This window comes from Medicago sativa, chromosome 4, assembly GCF_051527215.1.
Source record: "Medicago sativa cultivar Bolivia chromosome 4, Bolivia_mono, whole genome shotgun sequence".
In the NCBI taxonomy this organism is placed as follows: domain Eukaryota; kingdom Viridiplantae; phylum Streptophyta; class Magnoliopsida; order Fabales; family Fabaceae; genus Medicago; species Medicago sativa.
This window is the reverse complement of record NC_140752.1, coordinates 97,321,623-97,343,989: the sequence shown is the minus strand read 5'-3', so window position 1 is coordinate 97,343,989 and position 22,367 is coordinate 97,321,623. Positions and strand designations below refer to the sequence as shown.

The 22,367-nt window shown below is 32.3% G+C and overlaps 2 protein-coding genes across 2 annotated transcripts; one reads left to right on the top strand and one right to left on the bottom strand.

Moving 5' to 3' along the window:
* Positions 1–1,193: 1,193 nt before the first annotated feature.
* Positions 1,194–4,810, bottom strand: LOC146934347 (3-oxoacyl-[acyl-carrier-protein] synthase I, chloroplastic-like). Its single transcript, XM_085706222.1, has 8 exons — positions 4,461–4,810; positions 3,487–3,845; positions 2,798–3,229; positions 2,415–2,588; positions 2,035–2,148; positions 1,841–1,942; positions 1,485–1,551; positions 1,194–1,394 (listed from the first exon to the last, which is right to left on the bottom strand). Exons 1-8 carry the CDS (start codon positions 4,591–4,593, stop codon positions 1,327–1,329), a joined length of 1,449 nt encoding a protein of 482 aa, XP_085562348.1. The 5' UTR covers positions 4,594–4,810; the 3' UTR covers positions 1,194–1,326.
* A 13,372-nt stretch (positions 4,811–18,182) lies between these two features.
* On the top strand, positions 18,183–21,197 carry LOC146934346 (DCD (Development and Cell Death) domain protein). Its single transcript, XM_085706221.1, has 5 exons — positions 18,183–18,907; positions 20,009–20,109; positions 20,323–20,406; positions 20,595–20,705; positions 20,805–21,197. Exons 1-5 carry the CDS (start codon positions 18,313–18,315, stop codon positions 20,874–20,876), a joined length of 963 nt encoding a protein of 320 aa, XP_085562347.1. The 5' UTR covers positions 18,183–18,312; the 3' UTR covers positions 20,877–21,197.
* The last annotated feature ends 1,170 nt before the right edge of the window (positions 21,198–22,367 follow it).

Sequence of the window (22,367 nt, the reverse complement as noted above, 5' to 3'; positions counted from 1 at the left end):
TGAGAATGGTGAGAATAATTATCTGCCCTTAAGATTGAAATAGATGGTTGAGATTAAAAAATGTCATTTAAATAGCTCACGTGTCATTTAAAAAATGTCATTCGCCGGATCTGCAACGAATTTCCTCTAAATGCAAGACCTGGGTTTTCAAATCTTCACATGAAAAACTGACCCATTTACAATTAAACTCAGTCACTACCCGAATGAAATTCCTTCCTATACTTTCTAACTTGATTTCCAGTTTCCATTTTTTCCAAAGAAATTGTGTTTATATAGATCCAAAATAAACAAACATAATCAAATTCAAAGGCTTTGCATCTATCAATTATTTACAAGCCTTAGAATTTATTTCAATCTCAAATTTATTTACCAGCCTTGAAATTGGATCGGAAATGGTTTTGTTTTATGGGGTTGCCGGCCGTGAACGGGTGTAAGAAGGTGGCGGTGGCGGGTTTCCGACCGCAAATCGATGGTGGAAGGTGGCGGTGGTGAGATTCGCGCCGGAGAAGATTGATGTTGAGGAGGAAGAAGAAACAGTAGCTAGGAAGAAGAAGAGTTAAGGTAAAGAATGAAAGGTGTGAAAGTAATTGAGTGAGATTTCATTAGATGATTGACACATAGTCACTTTTAATCTCAGCCTTTACTTTTTAATCTAAAGGCTGTAGTTTATTCTCACCATTCTCACATACAAAAACCTTTCCTTTTTCTTGGCATTTTTGTTTGTGTTAGATGTTTGTTCCGTCAACGACCTTAACCCAAGATGGAGGTGTGTGTCATTATTTAAACAATCAATGGAGGTGATTGTTTAGTTTGAAACTATAGATGATGTTTGTGTCATATAAAGAAAATCATAAGGAAAGTTTATGTAATTTTCAAGTAGTATGATGTCATTGTTCACTTAAGATCTTTTTTTTTAAACGGATTTAAGTTTTGTTTGGAAGTTTGAAGTTAGGAGAGGGTTTTAAGGATAAAGGAATGAGTAAAGGGAAAGAGAAGAGTAAGTAGTCATCTCACCCCACATTAGATTTTGTTTTTCGTGGGAAATTCAAATGACTAGACAATAATTTTGGAGGATTTTGAATAAATTTTCAAGTTCATTACTTCTCTTTATAGGTAGGAAATTCATAACTTCTCTTTATAAAAGCTTCAAAATGAAAGATATAATTACTAAAAAAAAGTGAAGGATTCCTATATTTCTTGAAAACTATTACTTAAAAATAACAAGTTTTAATTGCTGACACAATTCATACGAACTAGAGTTCCCTAAATCACTTACTAGATCTAGTAATGTAACAAATACAAAATCAACTTGAGCTTGAATTACAATTAGGGTGTGAATGGGGCAAAGACCACTACCGAATTATGTCCACCAAACCCAAATGAATTTGAGATAGCTGTAGAATAAAGAAAAATAAATATTAGAAACATACAACTTTTTTCCTTCTAAACTTTTACCAATGTTCACAACAAGGCAATCTACATACCAACATTAACTTCATGCTTCTTTTTAAAATTAGGGACAGTGTCAATTGTAACATCCTCCTCCAAGTTCTGTGGAAAAAGGTAGAAAAAAATATTAAGATTGTACGAGAGTGAAATAGATGAAACATATGTTGGCTTTGTTTGAATTTGCGTTTTTGGATTTATTTACGAACATAAGTAGTTGTGAATAAGGTCTAGATAATATCTTATAAAAAACAACTTAGAGCTTATATAAAAAAAGTTTAATTTAATCTTATCTTTCGTTTTAAATATATCTTATACTTATTTTTTTTGAACAAAAATATATCTTATACTTAAATGCTTGATTAAGTTGTTAATTTAGCGGTCAAGACAATACATCTTGGTTAATGGTTGGATGTAACCAGCCAGTTGTTATTGCTTTGATGGTTGTTATAGCTTCCAAAGCACCAGCAGCACCAATACAATGACCAATCATTGACTGAAAAAAAGAATAAACTATAATAATAAGCTTCAAGATCAATAAGATGTTGTTGGGATTCTGAAATATTTTGAAGTAAATAAATTTCTAACCTTAGTCCCGTTCATTTTCAATTCTGATGTGTCCTTAAAAACTTGTTTGATTGCATTAACCTCAGCCAAGTCACCAGCTACCGTGGATGTGGCATGAGCATTCACATAGTTCACCTTTACAGTTTAGAAATTAACCAATTAGGATTCATCAACTTTACTTGAATATGACATATTTGAATCCGATTAAGTACATGTTTGAAATAACAGTGAGTTTGAAGCAATCGCAATCACAGTGACACTGATTTCATTTCATTGAAGATCCAAAATGCAGTTTTTGCCAAAATATCACGTTACACCGTGATTCTGTCCAACTCACCGCAATCTAAACATGTACTAAGATGAATTTTTTTTCCGGATGTTAATGATTACTTCTTTGTTACCTCTTCAGGAGAAACCCCAGCATCTTCTAAACCCTTGTTTATGCAAGATGATACTCCTAGTCCATCAGATCTAGGATCAGTCATGTGATGAGCATCACATGTTATGGCACCACCCAAATATTCAGCAATTATTTTTGCTCCCCTCTTTGTTGCACTCTCTAAGCTCTCCATTATCTTATCTCAATAATAAAAATAAAGTTGAAAACATTTTGAATTGCATTAGGTGAATAGTAGTCAATTGAAACAAAAACATGTAAATACACAATGTTGGTAAAACATATAGTACAACCTAAAAGAACGACCAAACTCTTCTAAAGTGAACAACTCGTTAAAGAGATTGTCCATAAAGAAATCAATGAATAATGGTAAGTTTAAAATTCTACCAGTACACCAGAGCCTTCACCAAGGACAAAGCCATCACGGTGTTTGTCCCATGGTCTTGAAGCCTTCTTAGGCTCTTCATTCCTCTGAGACAACGCCCTGCAAGCAATGAATGCTCCAACACCAGAAGGTATAAGTGAAGCTTCGGTACCACCAACCACCATAATATCTACTTCACCACTTCTAATGTGATGAGAAGCTGCACAAAAGCAGTAATTTGCTGTTGCACAAGCAGTAGAAATGGAATAATTTGGTCCCATTAGGCCAGTTTCTATAGCCAATAAAGCAGAACTGCTGTTAGGAATGGTGTAGGGAATGAAAAATGGAGAAATTTTCCTATGACCCTTTCGAGTGAGAGCATCAACAGCATTGTTAAAAGTGGATACACCTCCCATTCCTGATCCTACTAGAACTCCTATTCTTGTTTTGTCCATCTGTTAAAAAAATAGGATATCTGTTACTGTTAGAATAGCAATTCCGGTTCAAAAGAATAATGATACGAAAAACTCAATCAATTTGATTGCAGTTCCTCTCAGTTATTTCAAATTTTAGGATTTATAACATACAACATGTATTTACATACTACGGTTCAGATTACAACATTACCCTTAATCAGTAAATATGCGCCGTAGCTATAGTTTGTGGTATCAATCCCAAAGTAGGAAACTTTAAGAAAATACTTTTGACTTACATTGTTAAGGATTTCGTATCCAAGATTAGCATCTTCAAGTGCCCTCTTTCCTGCAACTAAACAATATTTCATGCAATCATCGAGGCGCCGATCAGTCTTGCCATCAATGTAACCTTTTGAAGAGAAATCGCGTATCTGACCACCAAAACGGACGGGGAAGCTTGAGGCATCAAACCTATCTATTAGGCTTATCCCACTTTCTCCCTCTAGAAGCTTGTTGTAAAATGTATCTATGTCACTTCCAAAGACTGACACAAGACCCATTCCTGTTATTACCACTCTCTTTTTTGGATCTTTCTCTCTTTTAGGAGCTGCAACAGTTAGTGAAGCCTTGACCTTGATTGTTTTGCATTTCTTGGCTGTGATGCAAGTAGAAAGGTTCAACTCCAATTAACAATAAAGGTAAGATAAACATGTTGTAGGTAACATTTCTTTGGTTTACATCATATTATATTGACAATATGTTCAAGGTCCTAAGCTAATAACCCGGAATATCGATATTAATATAGCTTATTTGATGTTCAAATCTTATTAGTATAATGCTTAAATTCAAAACAGAGAAGGAAAATGTAAATAAAAATCTAAATCTTTTAAACATGTTGGGTAATAATGAATTAATAATAAAAAAAACGGGGCATCCATTGTTCATGCAAACCGATGCCCAATGAAAATCCATAAATTGTACTCTTAATACTATTAATTTATCAACCTATCCGTCAAAAAGAGAAAATATTTGTATTTTTTTTATGCCAAGTGAATCTATTTTCTTAATTATGATCTAAATTTGAGAGTGTAACTCATTGGTAGCCAAACAGAACTTATTAAGTTAACAAGCAGTATTAAAATCAGATCAACATCAAGAATGTAAAACTTGGATATTTAAAGCATGGAAGAAACTAAACATTACTATTTCTAACTGAGCTACAATACAAGGATCAAGAGTAAAAAAAAAAAAGAAAAAGAAGGACTATTACCTGAAGCTAAAATGTATCTTTTCGGCATGCATGCAGCTGAAAACATTTGCATTTTTTGTGTCATTCTAAGCCCTTCATACTGGACCAAAGATACCTCAAAAGGACATGTACTAAACATGCCAATGCATGCCATGTTAGTTTTCTCTCAAAATGGAAGGGAAGAACAAATTAAGGAATATATAAAAGGCAAGCTTTGTTTTGAGTGTGGTTTGTGAAGTGCATGTGTCACTGTTTTTATTTGTCCTGAAATGTAAGAAAACAAATGGCTTTGGAGAAATAAACAAAGCTGAACAAAGTTTTGGTTTGCATTTCTTTCCTTTTAATTTCTTAACTACCTAAACAACTGTATTCAACCTTCAATAAAGAATGTCATATTTGTTGGTGAATCGTGATTATGGTCCAAATCTACTATACTGAGACATTCAAGGAATACGTACTATGGTTCAGTTCTTGTTTTTTTTGCCGGTAACTGTTGTTCAGTTGTATTTGTCCTTGGTTTAATTTTTTAATAATGAAATAAGAGTGTTCGTTAAATCACTTGTTTTTACTTCAATTTTAAAGGATTCTTTTTACCTTCTTGAATCACTTATGAAATAAGACTATTTGCCGGTAACACATGTTAGTAGATAAATGACTTCTTGAACGTAAAATGTCATTTTTCTCTTAGTTTGTTTCTTCTTAACTATAATAATATTATTTTTATTTTACTTTTTTTTTTGGGAAGAACAAAGTGAAATAAAAATATTGGTTGGTTTCTATAAAAAAAAATATTATTATGATTAAAACAACAGAACATTTATTGTTCATTCTAAAGGGGGGTTTGACCCTTTTATTTCTTCTTAGCAAAAGTGTTGCGATAAAGAGTGATTGTTTCTTTTACCATCATGTGAGCTTTTCACGCGCACTATACAGTTTGGATTTTAGAATCCGATAAAATCTGAACTGCATAAAAACTCCATAAAACCTCCAAAAATACGTTGAAATATTTCAGATTTTAGAATTTAAATATGGCGCGCAAAAAATTTATAGGGTGGGAAAAGTAATGACCAAAAACAATGGACGTGTATATAGAATGGTCCAAGACTTTGGGTTATGCAAAATCCTATAAATAAGATGTTGGACTAGGCAAAAGGTGTATGGTAAATAGAAAGCAGAATTTCATTTTCCCACCCTCCAAGACTTTCACCCGCCTCCATTTTTCTAATTTTATCTCGTTCGAATTAAATAATCTTAAGTCAAAAAACACGTTTCAGATCATATAATTCGGAACATACCCCTATACAACATACAACATCAAACTCCTCCCCTCATTTTCCCATTTTTGGACTTCGCCAGAAACTACTCCCAAACCATCCAAAATCTGAACCTTAACATATTGTATCATTCTTGAAGTAAAGTTGCTTGATCACATCGCACTTCATACCTTTTCTACCACTAAATAAAAGGTGAGTTGATTTCTTTTTTTCTTCTAGGCATTGGTATGTTTCAGATTATATATTTTGAAGTGCATTCATTAGGTATTCGGATTATATAATCCGAAACAAGGTCTGGTGTGATGAATGTTGATTCATCTCATTATTTTCTTCAATATATTGATTTGTGCATGTGCTTCTTTATTTCTTTCAAGTTTGGAGGCACGTCTCGATCGTGTTTGAGGCAACAGGTCGACCATGACTGCCTCGGTTAGGCAATAATGGATGGTTGGTAGGAACAAGTGAGTAAGGCCAAGCGTGACAAACTTGGACTGCTTCATGTGCTAGAGTCATAGGATGTCCCCAATCCTAAGCCCGAGGCAACAAAGCTCCAGCAATATGAGGCAAAGGATCAAGAGGATGTTGAGATGCAAGATGTGTGGTTGCCTGCCCAGGATTCACATCCCGACATTGTAGCGAACATGCCAGTCCTCGGTTTGTATGCACACCACGTCTCCAAACGCATATAAGAGGGAGATGTAAGACTTTAAAATTATTATTTTTGTATATATTTTATTATTTATTATTTTTTACAATTTCGCCCCAATTTAAAGTGCGTCAACATTAGGAAGAAGAGCTGAAAGCTGGAAAAATTGAATGTGTAACAGTTTAGAGTTGTCATCGCAGACAATGGATTGAATGCTCTTACGCGTACAAAATATACCATAATTGACCATAAATTGTTATCGACCCTTTTTTAGAGGTGGCATAAGAAGACATTCAACTTTCATCTCTTCGATTGGAGAGATGAAAATGGCATTGAACGAGGTGTTGTGTCTACTGCATCTTTCCATCGAGGACCGTCTCCTAGACCACGATGAGAAATCGAGTAAAGAGTCAGGGGTTGAGCTGGTAATTGATTTGATAGGTATTGACTTGAATGAGGCAGACAAGTAAGTGGATGACGCGCACATGGCTCAAGTAAGATTTAGCTACATGGAAAGAGAGTTCGTGAGTCGTTTGGAGGAAGCAAATTTAGGTGAGAAGGAGGATGATGTGGTGGAGATGGAGCTGAATCGACAATACACTTTCCAGATATACCTGTTGTACTTGGTGGGCATCATGCTCTTCACTGAAAAGAGCGCCACATATATTGATATGGCCTACTTTGAGTACTTCCATGATCTGGAGATGATTCACGACTTTTCCTGGGGGATGGCTACCTTGGGTCAGTTTTACGAAAGCATAAAGTTGCCTCTATTTATAAGACGAGGCAAATGGTTGGTTACCTTGCGCTGCTTCAGGTAAAACAAACGCATTGTTATTTATGTAATTTATAAACATTTTATATTATGTGTTGTTTTCTTGTTAGTACATGTTGATGCATGCATGGATATATCAACATTTTTTGGACATTGGGGAAAGGATTTTGCGGGCGTGTCCAAGGAAGATAGTCACTCGCGTGTTGTGATGTTTATATCGGTGAAAGGTATTACAATCACAAACCTTTATAGAGAGCACTTAGATCATATAACATGTTTTGATTATGTCTTCTATGCGTACTCTGATCACGTCAAACACGTCTGTTCCAAAACATCAGCCTTTACTCATGTTAGATCAGATACTAACCTCGAAAAGTTGTGTCTCTTCCTGAGCGAGTGTTGCGGCAGTTTGGGTTTGTCTAGACCATTCCCAAATATCCAACTCAGTATGTTTCATCTATAATTGCTCGACATAAGATGTTGACCACTAAGGACTTAAAAGATAATGTGTTGCATGATTGATAACAACATATGATTACATGAGATGGTATTTTGGGATTTCACATTTGTACGTGTTTCCTAAACTTGCGAGAGATCCTCCTAGGTCACCTGAGTAAGAGGTGATTACAAAGATTGTGCCTGAAGAGGAGGGCACCATGTTGTTAATAGACATGGGTCCACGATTAGGCCGCATTGTGACACTGGCCACTAGGTTATTAGTCGACTGTCATGTGGAGCATGGAGTCCAGTCTGGCACGATTTGGAGTGAATCATTGTAGAGGCTTAGGGAAGGACGATGTTTTGTGGCGTCAGATGGGGTGCTAGGGGAATGCTACCCTGTGGTTTATGGCTTCGTTTGATTTGGATATTTTGTTGGAACAAAATATGTTTAACAATAAACCTTTGAGAGTTTTGATGATAACAAGGTATTAAAAAATTGTCAATTGGATAAGCTAATATTTGTTCAAGTGTACAGGACCATAGACAAAAAATTTGACATCTTAAATAGGTTCTGGAAGAACAAAAGAGAGCTAAGGAATCAACAAAAAGGAAGCTTGAAGTATCTGAAAAGAAGTGCTTCTGAAGTCAAAGTGCTCCTGAAGTGAGGACGTCATCAAAAGCAAGTTCATCAGAAGCATCTCATCAGAAGCAAGTTCGTCACCAGAAGCTGAAGCTCATCAGGAGATGCAAGACTTAAAGCTTCAAAGGTTGTTCAATGGATTTAATCTCGTCTAAGTATTGCAGAAGACTGGAAGTGTGAAGCAACGACTATTTTGAAAGGATTTGAAGGCATTGGATGCTTGTTCTTTAAAGAGCGTTGACAAAGTACAATTGTACAAAGTGTACAACCACTACCTCCACTACTCTGTTTTTGTCTCTGCTACAAGACAAGAAAAATAGCTCTGCCTGCAACTATGTTCCCTCTCTATTGGAATGGATTTGAAATTGATCCTTCATAGGACAATAACCATATCCGGCAAAAGAACATTGGTGATTGATCAAAGCTTCAAACGACTCTATTTTGATGTGCTGGCAATTCACAACGTCTCTTTCACACCTCTATATAAATGAGTGAAGACTTAGAGTTTGGAAGAAGGACTCAACAACAATTTACAAGTGCCAAAACTCTGCTGAAATTGTTCTGCATTCAAAAGTTCACTTAGAATTTCTTATCAAGTTTCATATCTTAGAAATTCTAGAGTCTTAAGAGTCTGTATCTGATTTGTATTATGAGCACTATTGATTGTATATCAAGTGTTCAACCTCAAACATTTTCTTTGTAATTTTGTTTGATTAGAAGTCTCTTGCAGTTGTGCTTGAGCATTAGAAGTCTCTTGATTGTGTTCAGGAGCATAGGAAGTCTCTTGCAGTTATGCTTGAGCAGTTTGAAGTCTCTTGCTAAGTTTAGCAATGAGCAGTTGTAATCAGATATTATATTATAGTGAACTCTCCTTGGAAGTGCAAGGGGGACAGGACTACTTCCGGTTTGTGGAAGGAACCTGTATAATTGATTTGTGTCTTTCTTCTTTCTCTCTCTCTGTTTTTATCCGCTGCAAGTTAGTCCTGAACATCACTTCAGAAGCAGAACTCTATCTGCTCCTGGTCAGTGTTTTCTCACCTTCATATTTTGTTGGGAATACTTTGTATAATTTTGATATTGGTTTATGTATGTATGATATTATGATTAATGTGTGTTATGTTTTCATATTTTTTTTATGTGTGTCGATAATTTGTTTTTGATGCTTCTTGCTTGCAAATCGACGTAAATTTGCAAATAAGTGTTTCTTGGAATAAATATTCAGATTATATAATCTGAACTGTCTTTTACGTATTCAATTTACATAATCTAAAATGTGTCAATACAATGACCACAAGTGTTGTTAAAGTTGTTTTGGTGGAGGTTTGAGACATTTTGAATTATATTAACTGAAATGTAAATTTTTTGTTTTCGGATTCTATTTAACAAAAGGGCATTAACCATAATTGCATTGATTTATTTGCAATACACCAAGTCTTCTGAGTTTTGAGAAATTTTGGTCTATATAATTTGAAATATCATTAAAACACATCGTGTTATATAATTCGAACGGGGTAAAATTGGAAATATGAAGGTCGCGTGAGAAAAGGGTTGTGGGAAAAGAAATATTGATGTAACAATTCAAGTAAATGCACCCAAAAACCAACCCATTCTTCACGGCAACCGGCAAAAGCCCAATTGAATAATCCACCCGTCTTATTTTAATTGTCATTTTTGTATTTTTTTCTGTCTCAAAATAATTGTCATTTTAAAATACAATGCAACATTTATAATTATTTTCACTAATGTACCATTATTTATTGAATTGCACTGCATTTAATCACTTCATCAACTATATATAATTAATAAGATTGTTTTAATACATGATACTTATTTTATTATTAAAATCAACTCAACTACTCCCTCCGTCTCACAATATTAGTCGTTTAAGGTTTGTGCACGATTATTAAGAAAATGATTAATTGTGTTGATTTCAATGGTAAAATTAGTAGCATTTACTAAAACACCCTTATTAGTTGTAGTTAGTGGAGTAGTTAAGTTGGATGAAATTCAATTAATAAGGGTATAAGGGTGGCACTTCCATGACTTTTTTGCGGGAAAGTCATGTGACTTTGGCTTAATCTCGTCCATCGGATCAATCATACGCTTCAAATCATGACACATGTCTATTGATTTTAAAAAAGAAAATCAAAATTGGTATTCTTAACAGAAAAGAGAGAACACCAGTCTTCTAACCCACTTTCTCCCTTTCCACTTCAACCCCAAACGCAACACCACCCGTTTTCTCCGCAATCTGCCGTCAATCTCCGTCGTGTCGTCGCCTCCCTAATATGCCGAGGCATATTTCTGTAGGTTCACCTTCCATTATTGAATTGATGATTGTTGCATCACTATTATTCCATTGATGACCATTGTGGCATAACCATGATTTCTTTAATTTTCACCTACATGTCTCAGGAAATACAAGTCAGTTATCTTCTTTGATAACAAGCATGTTTGCAATTTTCACTATGTTTTTTTCCACAATACAAGCCATCCAATTTGGAAAATAGATTGAGAAGGCTGGAGGAGGTGAATTGCATAGCGTGTGGCAGAACGATTTTGGACAGTGCGGCGGATGAAGGTGTCAGAGAGCGGCGGCAGCGGTAACACTTGTTCGTGGTGGGGGTGGATGGTGGTTGAAGTGAAGCTGCAGAGGTTGGGTTCTGGGTTATGTTCCGTTTTTAATTTCTTCTGCAGTCTTGTTACACATTCTTCTATTCTAAATTCCCAGTTTTTACTTTTTTTATTTTTTAAATAAGAAATGACACGTGTAAGGTTTTAATTGGGGGAAAGGCATGTGCCTTTGGCGCCCAGAAGGCACTGAAGTGCTGCCCAGGGTATAATAGTGGAAAAAAATAATAAATGTTGCATTAGTATTGGAAAGTGACAATTATTTTGAGAAAAAAGAGACAATGATTATGAAACGAAAAGAATAATTATTTTTTATGAACTGCATACAACTCAAATACGACGATTAAAACAAGACAGAGAGTAAGTGATTTTGGCCCTATCCAGTATTTTGAGCTTTGCCTGTTTTGGCACAATCAATGCCTAGGTCAAAAGCTATCGTGTGAAATAAAAGGGAAATGTACTTTACCCCCAAAAAAAGGTAAATGTATTTATTTCTTAAGGGGAAAAATTATTAAAAAACTATAACTTGTAAGGGGAAAAATTATTAAAAAACTATAAACTTGTGCTAGCGGATATAGCGGCTTAAAGAAAAATGGAATTGATTTCCTTTACAGACATGATTAGCATGTAATGTGGGAGGATGAAGCAAAGAAAAATTATGTATCAAAACATTAATCAATGAGTAATACCTCAAATGCGTCCTTGAATTTTCACCAATCAGCCAAATTCGTCCCTGAATTTTGCGAAATATCTATTTAGTTCCTGAATTTTACAGATGTCCATCAAAATGGTCCCTCCGTCCAAAAGCTCCGTTAGTGGTGATGATGTGTCTTCTTGCATGCTGTGTTGTCCTGTACACATGTCAACAAGGCAGCCACGTGTATAAGGACTAATTTGATAGAAATGGTAAAAATTCGAAATTTAACTTTTCAGTGTCATTTTTTCCATGTTTCCAATTATACCCCTCTATGATAAGGATCGATTTGATACTTATTGTGATAATTTAAGGACTGATTTGATGGATAGTGTTATAATTTAATGTCTGATTTGATTGATTTTGTTTCAGGGAATGAGTACAAGGAAATATGGCATGAGAGGGCCAGTGATTTCAAATGACATGCATAAACATACACCACTTAGGGGTTCTGCTCCACAAAATCCAAGTGCTCTTGGAGTTATTAGAGTTCCAAATCCAAATTACGGGTCATCCACTTCTACACAACCCCAATACATGGAGTTTATCCCAACTCCAGGATTTCCAAAGCAGTGATGCTTGTTTAAATTATGTTTTTGGACTAGTTTCATTAATGCTTTTTGGACTTGCTTAATTTATGCTTTTTTGGATATGTAATGACTTAAGAACATCAAATGCTTGATGGCTATGTAATGACTTATTAACATCAAATGTATGACTTATGATGATATGCAAATGTCTGTCTTTTTACAATCAAAGTGTCTGTCTTTTATTTTTTACTTTGTTCAGCAAATGTATGCACCAAGGATCACAATGATTTATGTTGTGAAAATTCAAGGACTTATTTGATGGTATTTTCACTAATTTGGGGATCGATATGATGGATAGACATACAATAGAAAGACCAATTTGATTGAAATTTTTTAACAGAAGGGTTGGATTCATTCATTGACAACCTCTTTTCATTACAACATTACACAGGCTTGACACAATACAATAACATTTTAAACAAGTAAATCAAACAAATTACTCCTATCAATATCCTAATAAACCTAAGCTCACTTCCTACACAATCAACTTTATCCATCAACCTTGCTCTCCAAACCTCTTCTCTGACACTATCATTTGGCTTCTCCATCAACCTTGCATTTCTTCCATGACCAACACCATTGTTTTTAAAATAACGTAGTTCTTCAGCTTCATCAACCCACACAAAAAATTTACAACTTTCATCATCATCATATACAATCAAAAGACAAAATCAGTACTATTTAAACAAACCATTCACACATCACATAACCATTGTTAAACAAACCTTTGGCAGAGGGCAGACAGAGAAAGGCCTTCTTGGGTTATTGACAGTGTTGGCTTTTCTTACAACACAAATTCTAGGATACCAACATTGAAGCTCTCTCACGTCATCATTGTACATAGAGCTTGAAGATCAAGACCGACTGTTGTAGTTGTTTTTGTCCATACACCCACCACCAATCATTTTTAAACACCAAATCTTCAACAATGACCACTGATTTTTGAATTTCGAATTGAATCAAAAAAAAATGAGGGTTTTAAGTTTTTTGAATTGGGGAAGAACTTTGGCATCAATTCATGAAAGAAATTTTGAGGATTTTGAACTCTAGGTGACAAATTATAACATTAGGGTTCCAAATTTATATATTTGGGGAAGAAAGAGCCGTTAATGAGAAAGAGGAGAAAGAGTCGTTGGGAATTTTGTAATTTTCTGAAAATCAATCAATTTGGTCATTGGCAATTTTCTGTAAATCAATCAATTTGGTCCCTGCTTGCGTGACATCTGACGTGATAAGCCTTGTAAGAGGTTAACGGTACACGTCATCTCCGTTAACAGACCAACTTAACGGGGGGACTGATTTGATTCACATTTTGTAAATTCGGGGACTAAATAGATATTTCGCAAAATTCATGGACGAATTTGGTTGATTGGTGAAAATTCAAAGACGAATTTGAGGTATTATTCTTAATCAATCGATAATAATGTACTGGTTTGGTTAAAGATTTTGAACTTTGATTATAAGGGAAAGAAAAAGGAAAGGGGTATGGGTAAAATGGTAATTTGAGATAGAAAGGGCCACCAGCAGACACGGGGAAGGGACCTGCTAAACTAAATTAAGGTTCATTGAAGATGCCACAAAAGGACGTGTCCGCTAGTTACGGACCACATGATCCAAAGTTTTTACTTGCACAATGTAACATATAAAGACTGCAAAGTCTCTATCTTGTATGCTTACGCGTCCAAACTTCCATGTCTTAGGAACTAAGTTTAATTTTTGTCCCTTTCAAAAAAAAAAAGTTTAATTTTTGTCAAAAATTGAATATGGGAAGTTTTTCTTACTGTGTGTAAAACAATCCTTTCAATCGATATTTTATAGTGTAATTTGATATATGTGGTCGAGTTTACTCCGTCCGTCCCATATTATAAGAAGAAAAAAAATCACACTTATTAAGAAAACCAAAACATAGTAGTTTGCAACATAGTTTCTTGTGTTATCCTTGAAATAAATTTTATAGGAAGATGTAAAAACAATTTTCATTGGTTATTGAAAAAATGAAAGAGATAACAAATTGAATGCACTTTGCATTTAATTTTTCTTTGGAAAAAATAATTTTTTGAAACAATATAATTAAATATGATAAAAGTTTGTCTTTTTTGCTTATAATTTGGGACAAAGAAAATGAGTTTTTTTTGCTTATAATTTGGGACGGAGAGAGTGTTTATTTATTTAGGGATAAAGTTTGAACCAAAATAAAGTTTAATTGTTGTTGTAAAAAAAACAAACTATTAGAAAAAAAATACTTGAAGATTAATCAGATGGATTAAATTATAATTTATGATAAAACATTATGATGTAATTTGATCCATATAAATTATTTCATTTTTTTTTTGTCAAGTAGCTTAGTGGCTAGAGCTCACACAATTTAATATAAATCAATCGATTATTACTTTTCATAAATTAATATAATTAAATGTAGCAAAATGATGCATCAATTGTAAATTACTCCTTCCGTTTCACAATACTTGTCCATTTTGAAGAATTTACACATACCAAGGAATCAAATAAATGTTGTCATTTTTGATGAAATTCTTTGTGTTTTTTCTTTAATACCCTTAGTCATTTATTATTTAATTCTATTATTTTTCTCTCTATAATAAATAGGTAAGGGTATTATTGATAAACTAATAATTAATGTTGCATTGAAACTTGAAAATGACAAGTAAAATGAAACAAAATTATTCTCCAAAATAGACAAGTATTGTGAAATGGAGGGAGTATGAATTATCGTTTCAAATCAATTTAATTAAGTGTAGCAAATCAACGAGAAAGGAGACAATATGGAATTTTGCTACATTTAATTACATTGATTTGTAACAATAATGTACTCCCTCCGTCCCAAATTATAAGCAAAAAAAAAAGGGTTAATAGGCCTTTACCCCCTGTAATATAGGCGACTTTTGGTTTTGCCCCCTGTAAAATTTTTTTTTTTAAATTCCGTCCTCGTAAAATAAAAATTCTTCAGGTTTGCCCCCTGACCCCAATGAGTCAGCAGAACCTCCAACGTGGCACGCTGCGTCACCTTTTTCTGATGACGTGGCGCGCTGACTGTATAATTATTTTTATATTTTATTTATTTATTGAGGTACACGTGGCATTTTTGATTTTTTTATTTAAAAAAATTGAAAAAAAATCCGAAAATTAATAAACAAATTGAAAAAAATATTAAAAAATTATTGAAAATTGAAAAATTAATAAAAATGAAAAAATACGGAAAAATTTAAGAATTTTTAGAAAATATCATTTTTCAGAAAATTTTGAAATTTTATTTTTTCCAGAATTTTTATTTTTCAGAATTTTTTATTATTTTTCATTTTATAAGATTATTTTTTTTTTAATCATTTTTTATTTTTATTAATTTTTCCAGAATTTTTAAATTTTTTCCGTATTTTTTCAATTTTTTTTTATTTTTATTAATTTTTCCAGAATTTTTAAATTTTCAGTATTTTTTTCATTTTTATTAATTTTTCAATTTTCCAGAACTTTTTAAATATTTTTTATTAATTTTTCATTTTTCCAGAATTTTTTAATATTTTCAGAATTTTTTTTCAATTTTTTTATTAATTTTCAGAATTTTTTTCAATTTTTTTATTATTTTTCCTGAATTTTTTAATTTTTTTAAAAAAATAAAAAATGTCACGTGTACCCCAATAAAAATAATTATACAATCAGCGCGCCACGTCATCAGAAAAAGGTGACGCAGCGTGGCACGTAGGAGATTCTGCTGACTCATTGGGGTCAGAGTGCAAACCTGAAGAATCTTTATTTTACGAGGACGGAATCTAAAAAAAAAATTACAGGGGGCAAAACCAAAAGTCGCCTATATTACAGGGGGTAAAGACCTATTAACCCAAAAAAATCACACTTATTAAGAAAACTAAAACATAAGAATTTGGAGTATAGTATTTTGTGTTTTCTTTAGAAAAAGTTTTATAGGAAGATGTAAAAACAATTTTCATTGGCTATTGGTTATGGAAAAAATGAAAGAGAGAGAAAATTGAATGTAATTTGCATTTAATTTTATGAGAAACAAAAGTTTTTCTTGGAAAAGAGATTTTTTTAAAAAATAAGATTAAATAGGATAAAAGTTTGTCTTTTAGGCTTATATTTTGAGACAAAGAAAATGAGTTTTTTTGCTTATATTATGGGGCGGAGTACAATTATTCGTATTGATGTGTAATTATTCTCATCCAATATTACAAATAATTCATATTTTAATGACTAATGATATCTACCTTATAAAAAATAATTTTACTTCCTTCATTTTTTTTTTACTTTTTAATATGTATTTTTTTTAAGGATTTTAACATGTATTCTAATCTAATATTCTTTTTCGAAACAATGCATTCTAATATTATTAGCTAATATTTTTGGAATAAATATGATATATAATTTTGACATTATTTATATTATTCATTTAATCTTTTAGGTCAACTGAGTTATTGTTTTTATTTTATATTTAAATAATTTAATTTGGTAAAATTATACTATTAACATCATTACAACGAATTTTCCTATAAAAAAATCATTACAGCAAATTTATTTTAAAAAAGTCCAACATAAAAAACTAATAATTTTAAAATATACTAATATAAGAAACTGAAAAATTGTTTAACTATGAATAATTATAAATTGAATACTCATTAATTTAAATACATAAGTCCCCTAAGAAAACCAAATATAAGTTACTCATTAATAAAATAATTTTTATATGACTTTTAAAATTTGTTGAATATTTTACTAGTCTTTTCAATTGGTTTTTTCTTACAAACAAAAGAGTAGTAAAACAAAGTCTTTTTATTTGTCACAGTAAAACAAGTCTGTGTGTGAACTCTATTTTGTTTAGTGTAGTTCTTATGCTTTCTAGAAATCAAAACCCAACCGCCACCTTCCACTGTCTGCCACCTCATCACATGGACGCGGTTTTGCCATCATCACTCATCACTCACTAATCACCTCCCCCCACCTAATTATTGTAATTAAATTTGAAATTAATGAAATTAAAATGACAATCCCAATTACCAGAAACCAAGTTTTATTTCGACATTTGGCAGGTACACGCAAACCTTTGTATCACTTTCTGCGAAGTTTCATTTCAACATCTCATCTACAAACAAATCTCATTTCCTATTTTATTTATGAGTATTGATTAAGGATTTTATAAAGGGAAACTTTATATTGAAAATATAATTTTTTACATCAGTTTTTAATATACAACTATCTTTTTTAATCAATGTTTTTAGAATAATCATTAGATAAGCAACAATAAATTAATTTAAATGGTACGCGATGTGTTTTTGAAGAAATCAAAATGAGATTATATTAATCACCAAGAGAGATTCTACTCGTACAAGGTGTGCAGAGAGAACCCCTCGACAAAGTTACATAGATTAGTGTCTAATGCCAATGGTACGAGATGTTAACTTGTGCCTATGACAAAAATTGAGATAGAAGGAAAGAATAAGTTTGTGTGTCGCTCATATTTTTTTTATAGAGATTGGTCATTGTTTTTTTTTTTTTTGAGAGAGAGATTGGTCATTGTTAAATTGCGGCGAAAACTTCATATCGATAACATGTTAATAAATATATAGTTATCAGCATTCTTTTTTATTAATTTATAAATTTAATTTAAGCAAGGTAACAAGAAAAATTTAAATTTTATATTATAAAAAATACATTTTCAATATAAATATTTATAGTTTCACAATAAAATATATGTTAAAATAATAAAGTCAAATTATATTTGATTCCAATTTAATTAGATGAATTTACAAAACAATATATTTCTTCTGACTTAAATATAAATAAAATAGGTAAAGATGTATTTAGTCTAAATATAGACCAAAATACACCTTAAGAAGTAAAAATTACATATTCATTATTTTGATTAAAAAATTATTATATTATTTATTTTTCAAAAATATAAATAATAAAATAATTTTTTAGTTAAAATAATTATTAGGAGTATAAAATAAAATAAATACAATACCCGATTCACCCTTTCTCATCATCTATCTATATCTATATATTAACACTTGTCACTTTTTTTGTCATTTTCTCTCAAACATTTTCTTCACTCTCTCCACACACACCAACTGCTTTTTGTTCTCTGTTGTGCAAAGCAACATTGATTACATATACACATACACATAGGTAGTATATCTTTCAAGTTTTGTGAAAAAATGGAGAACAACCATAACAATCAACAATCTTTTTGGCAATTCAGTGATCAACTTCGTGTCCACACATCAAATCTAGCAAACCTATCTCTTAATGATTCAATCTGGGGAAACAATTACTCATCCTCCAAAAATCAAAGGAGAAATTTTGATACAAAACTTGGTGGTGAAATCATCATCAACAACAACTCTGTTTCTCTTGGAAAATCCCCTGTTTCTGATCATTTCAATAATCAAGGATCATCTTTTTTCTCTTTTGATGTTGGTGTTTCTCCTATTAATGGAGGTTTTAATAAGGGAATTTATTCAAAGCCTTCTTATGGTGGGAATTTTAATAGTAACATGAATGTTACTAAAGGTGAAGATGAGATTTTTCATCCATCTAAATCTTCCAAGAAGAATTCAAACCCTAATAAAAAACAAGGGGAGAACAATAACAGTGATGGAAATAAGAACAAGGATTCCAAGGCGGCTGCTGACAAGAGATTCAAGACTTTGCCACCAGCAGAGTCTCTTCCTAGGAATGAAACCATTGGTGGGTATATCTTTGTCTGTAACAATGATACCATGGCTGAGAATCTCAAAAGGCAACTCTTTGGTAATGATCCTTTCTTTCCTAAATTGTTTCCTTCAATTATGCAATTCTTATTATTTTTTATTTTTTTGACAAATTATGCAATTCTTATTATTATTTCCCTTTTTTTTTTTGGTTCGATTATGTAATTGTTGTTCTTACTATTATTTTTTGACAAAATTTTTTTAAGGTAAAAAGGATACAAATTATTATTATTATCTCTTGTCAAGAAATAAAAATAAAAATAAAAATATTATTATTATTATTATTATTATTATTATCATTATCATCATCATCTCCAATTAAAAAATGTATATTATTTTGCTTTTGATGCTATATGTTCTGAGTTTTTATTTGAAAATTCGGTATTCGGCCTAGATCCGACGGTCCAATCCCACCCCTTGAGGGCCCATTTAAGACAGAAGTAAAATTATACATGAACTAGTCTACTGAAATTGACACGAGTGTATGAGTGGTGAAGCATAGTCTTAGCTTGCGGTGGCCTTGGCTGCCCCATTTTTTTAATTTTGTTTAATTTTTTTTATAAGTTAAAGTGTAATTTTGGGTTTAGCTACTCGAATAATATGGATTTAGCTACCCGGAATAAATTACTTCGAAAATTATTAGTAGAAACATGAAAGAAAACACATTATCACTTAATTGATGCATTTATTTTTCTTATTTTGACACTTTGAGTCCCTATAGCAAGTACATAGAGAACTTTTTCAACAACGAAAATTGTCAAAGTATTTTTTATTTTTTCTATATATTTGGCCCCCTCAACAAAATTTGGCTAGCTTTGCCGCTGCCGGGGGTATATGTTATCTGATTGTCTATCTGTAGCTTTATTTTGGTTACCATGTATGGGGTGATATCAATATCACTGTACTGGTTAGTTTTCAGTTATGATATATAATTATGAAGCCTGAAATTTTGCAGTTATTGTTGACTCACCATAGAAGCATAATATATTTACTATAGATTGGTGTGTTAGCCATATAAGGGATTATAACCTGTTCTTCAATTCAATGTCAATTGCAATATTTGAGGTGTTTAATTAGTATCATCACAATTACAATAGCCTTCAGTATCAATTATGTTTTTTGTGAATGTTTGTGTTTTTAGGTTTGCCTCCCAGATACAGGGATTCAGTTAGGGCCATTACTCCTGGGTTGCCCCTTTTTCTTTACAACTATACCACTCACCAACTCCATGGAGTTTTTGAGGTATGTGTTACTTGGTTAATGTCATCTTCTTTCTAACCTAATCACATTTATGAGACTGTTAGTTAGGGAAGCCGAATTATCCATTAAAATTGTGCATTAGGCATCTCAATAAACTAATTACCAGCCTCATAATTTGAATACATTTTGGAACTTCATTTTCGCTGTGTCGTAATGTTACGTCGTAACATGTGGTGGGGTCGTTTGTTTGTTTAGGCTGCAAGTTTTGGTGGAACAAATATTGATCCAACGGCTTGGGAGGACAAGAAGTGTGCTGGCGAATCTCGTTTCCCTGCTCAGGTATCATTTTCATTCCAACCTTTACGGCTTTAGTATGGTGCATCAGCCGTAAAGAGTAGAGACGAGACAGTAGATTTAGACGGTCCCGTCCCATTGGCTGCTGCATCAATACAACAGTAGAGTTTCATGTTTTGATCTTCTAGTTTGTGGAAAACTAAGAATGTTTTCTTTAACATTGATAAATACAGGTAAGAGTGCTTACTAGGAAAACATGTGAGCCACTAGAAGAGGATTCATTCAGGCCAGTTCTTCACCACTATGATGGACCTAAGTTCCGTCTTGAGCTGAATGTGCCTGAGGTATTTGATCGTTCACTTGCGCGTATTGAATTATGGATCCCCCTTTTTTTTTAATTATTTCATTTCAAACTAAACTGTGCTTTCTTTTATGGGTTGTAGGCATTGTCTCTGCTGGATATTTTTGAAGAACAAGATGCTTCCAACGACACTTTCAAGGTTGTGTCAGCATAAAAGGGATGCAATCTACAAATTACTACAAAGAATAAAGGAAAAGAAATTGCAAGTCAGAAAGACGATACACTAGATAATTAGAGATTTGGGTTTGTTTTTATATATAGCTACGGACTTAAAAATAGAGTCCGTATATATGTAAAAAACAATTTGAGAGGATGTTCAGCCTATATATTGTGTTATAGAGCTGCTATACATGATTGTCCAATTTTTCTTTTGTTTGGGATTTTACTATCATATTTAAGAGAATACAATAATAATTATTAGTATTGAACTATTTTGCTTTTGGTTTTTATGCAAAGCTGCCAATTTACGGTTGAATGGTTCATTATAGGGTTATAAACGCAACAAAATAAATTTGTGCTTGAAACGTTGATAACTTGATATGTTTCAACTTCTGGAAATCTCAATAATTTCTTTTTTAAATTAGGTCTTTGACCTCTATTACATGCTCTAAGCGATTTAGGTCTTTTTTTTATTGATACTAAATTAATCCTTGAATTTTTCACCTTGAATGAATTGGGCTCTTTGGACGACTCTAGAAATCAAATTTAGATTTTTTTTTTTTTTAATGTAAGAGTTGTTGATTTTAATTGTTGTTAAATGATCATTCTAAGTAATCCTTGAATTTTTTCACCTTGAATGAATTGGGCTCTTTAGACGACTCTAGAAATCAAATTTAGATTTTTTTTTTTTTAATGCAAGTTGATTTTAATTGTTGTCAAATGATCATTCTAAGTTAGATTTTGCATCCTCATTTATTCTTTTGACGGATTGCATTCTCAAGTATACATTTTGATTGCAGAGTCAAAAATAATGTTCTTCTACTAATGAGAAGAAGACTTTGCCATTTCATTATGTCATTACATTGGTACAAATTAGAACAAAAGTTTATTAGAAGAGAATGATTAGGTGATCTATTTCATGAATGAAGAAAAATTATACTTATGTGATGTGATATGAATAACTGTGGTGTGTTCAGACTTCAGAGTATGGATATGCTTCAATCGTGAATTATGTGTGTGCTGGTGTTGCTATGGTTTGGTAATCTACCAAGGGCCGAATACTAATCCACAAAAAGCATCCTGTTGGTTGTCTGTTTTGTGAATCGTGATTGATCATACATAGAAGTAGATAAACTTAAAAGGTACGTTGATCCATAAATTAACAATAAAATAGCTTATCCTTTCGTTTTTTTTTGGGGGCTATGGATGTATAATAATCGTAGTAGAGTTCTTTAGGCGTTAAAATTTATTTTTTGTTTCAACGAATAGCTCTAAATTATTTAAATAACTTGTACTAGTTGTCCCCAAAAAGAAAAACTTGTAGTAGTAGCTGAAGTACTAACAAAGAAGCATTCTTTTCACTAATTGACTATAGTATAGTCAACTACACATTTTCATTTTTTTTTTTTGTTGAGGGTACACATTATCATTTTTGTGCTCTTTTTTTTTTTAATAAAAAATATGCGTCAATTTTGCAGTTGGTATA

Bases quoted from the DNA above. Each gene is read 5' to 3' on its own strand.
- LOC146934347 (XM_085706222.1), bottom strand. From the start codon at position 4,593: ATGGCATGCATTGGCATGTTTAGTACATGTCCTTTTGAGGTATCTTTG. The intron at 3,846-4,460 runs GTAATAGTCCTT...CTTGCATCACAG, and splicing joins AAGATACATTTTAGCTTCAG to CCAAGAAATGCAAAACAATC. The intron at 1,552-1,840 runs GTATTGTCTTGA...CTTTTTCCACAG, and splicing joins ATCCAACCATTAACCAAGAT to AACTTGGAGGAGGATGTTAC.
- LOC146934346 (XM_085706221.1), top strand. From the start codon at position 18,313: ATGGAGAACAACCATAACAATCAACAATCTTTTTGGCAATTCAGTGAT. The intron at 20,110-20,322 runs GTATGTGTTACT...TTGTTTGTTTAG, and splicing joins AACTCCATGGAGTTTTTGAG to GCTGCAAGTTTTGGTGGAAC. The intron at 20,706-20,804 runs GTATTTGATCGT...TATGGGTTGTAG, and splicing joins TTGAGCTGAATGTGCCTGAG to GCATTGTCTCTGCTGGATAT.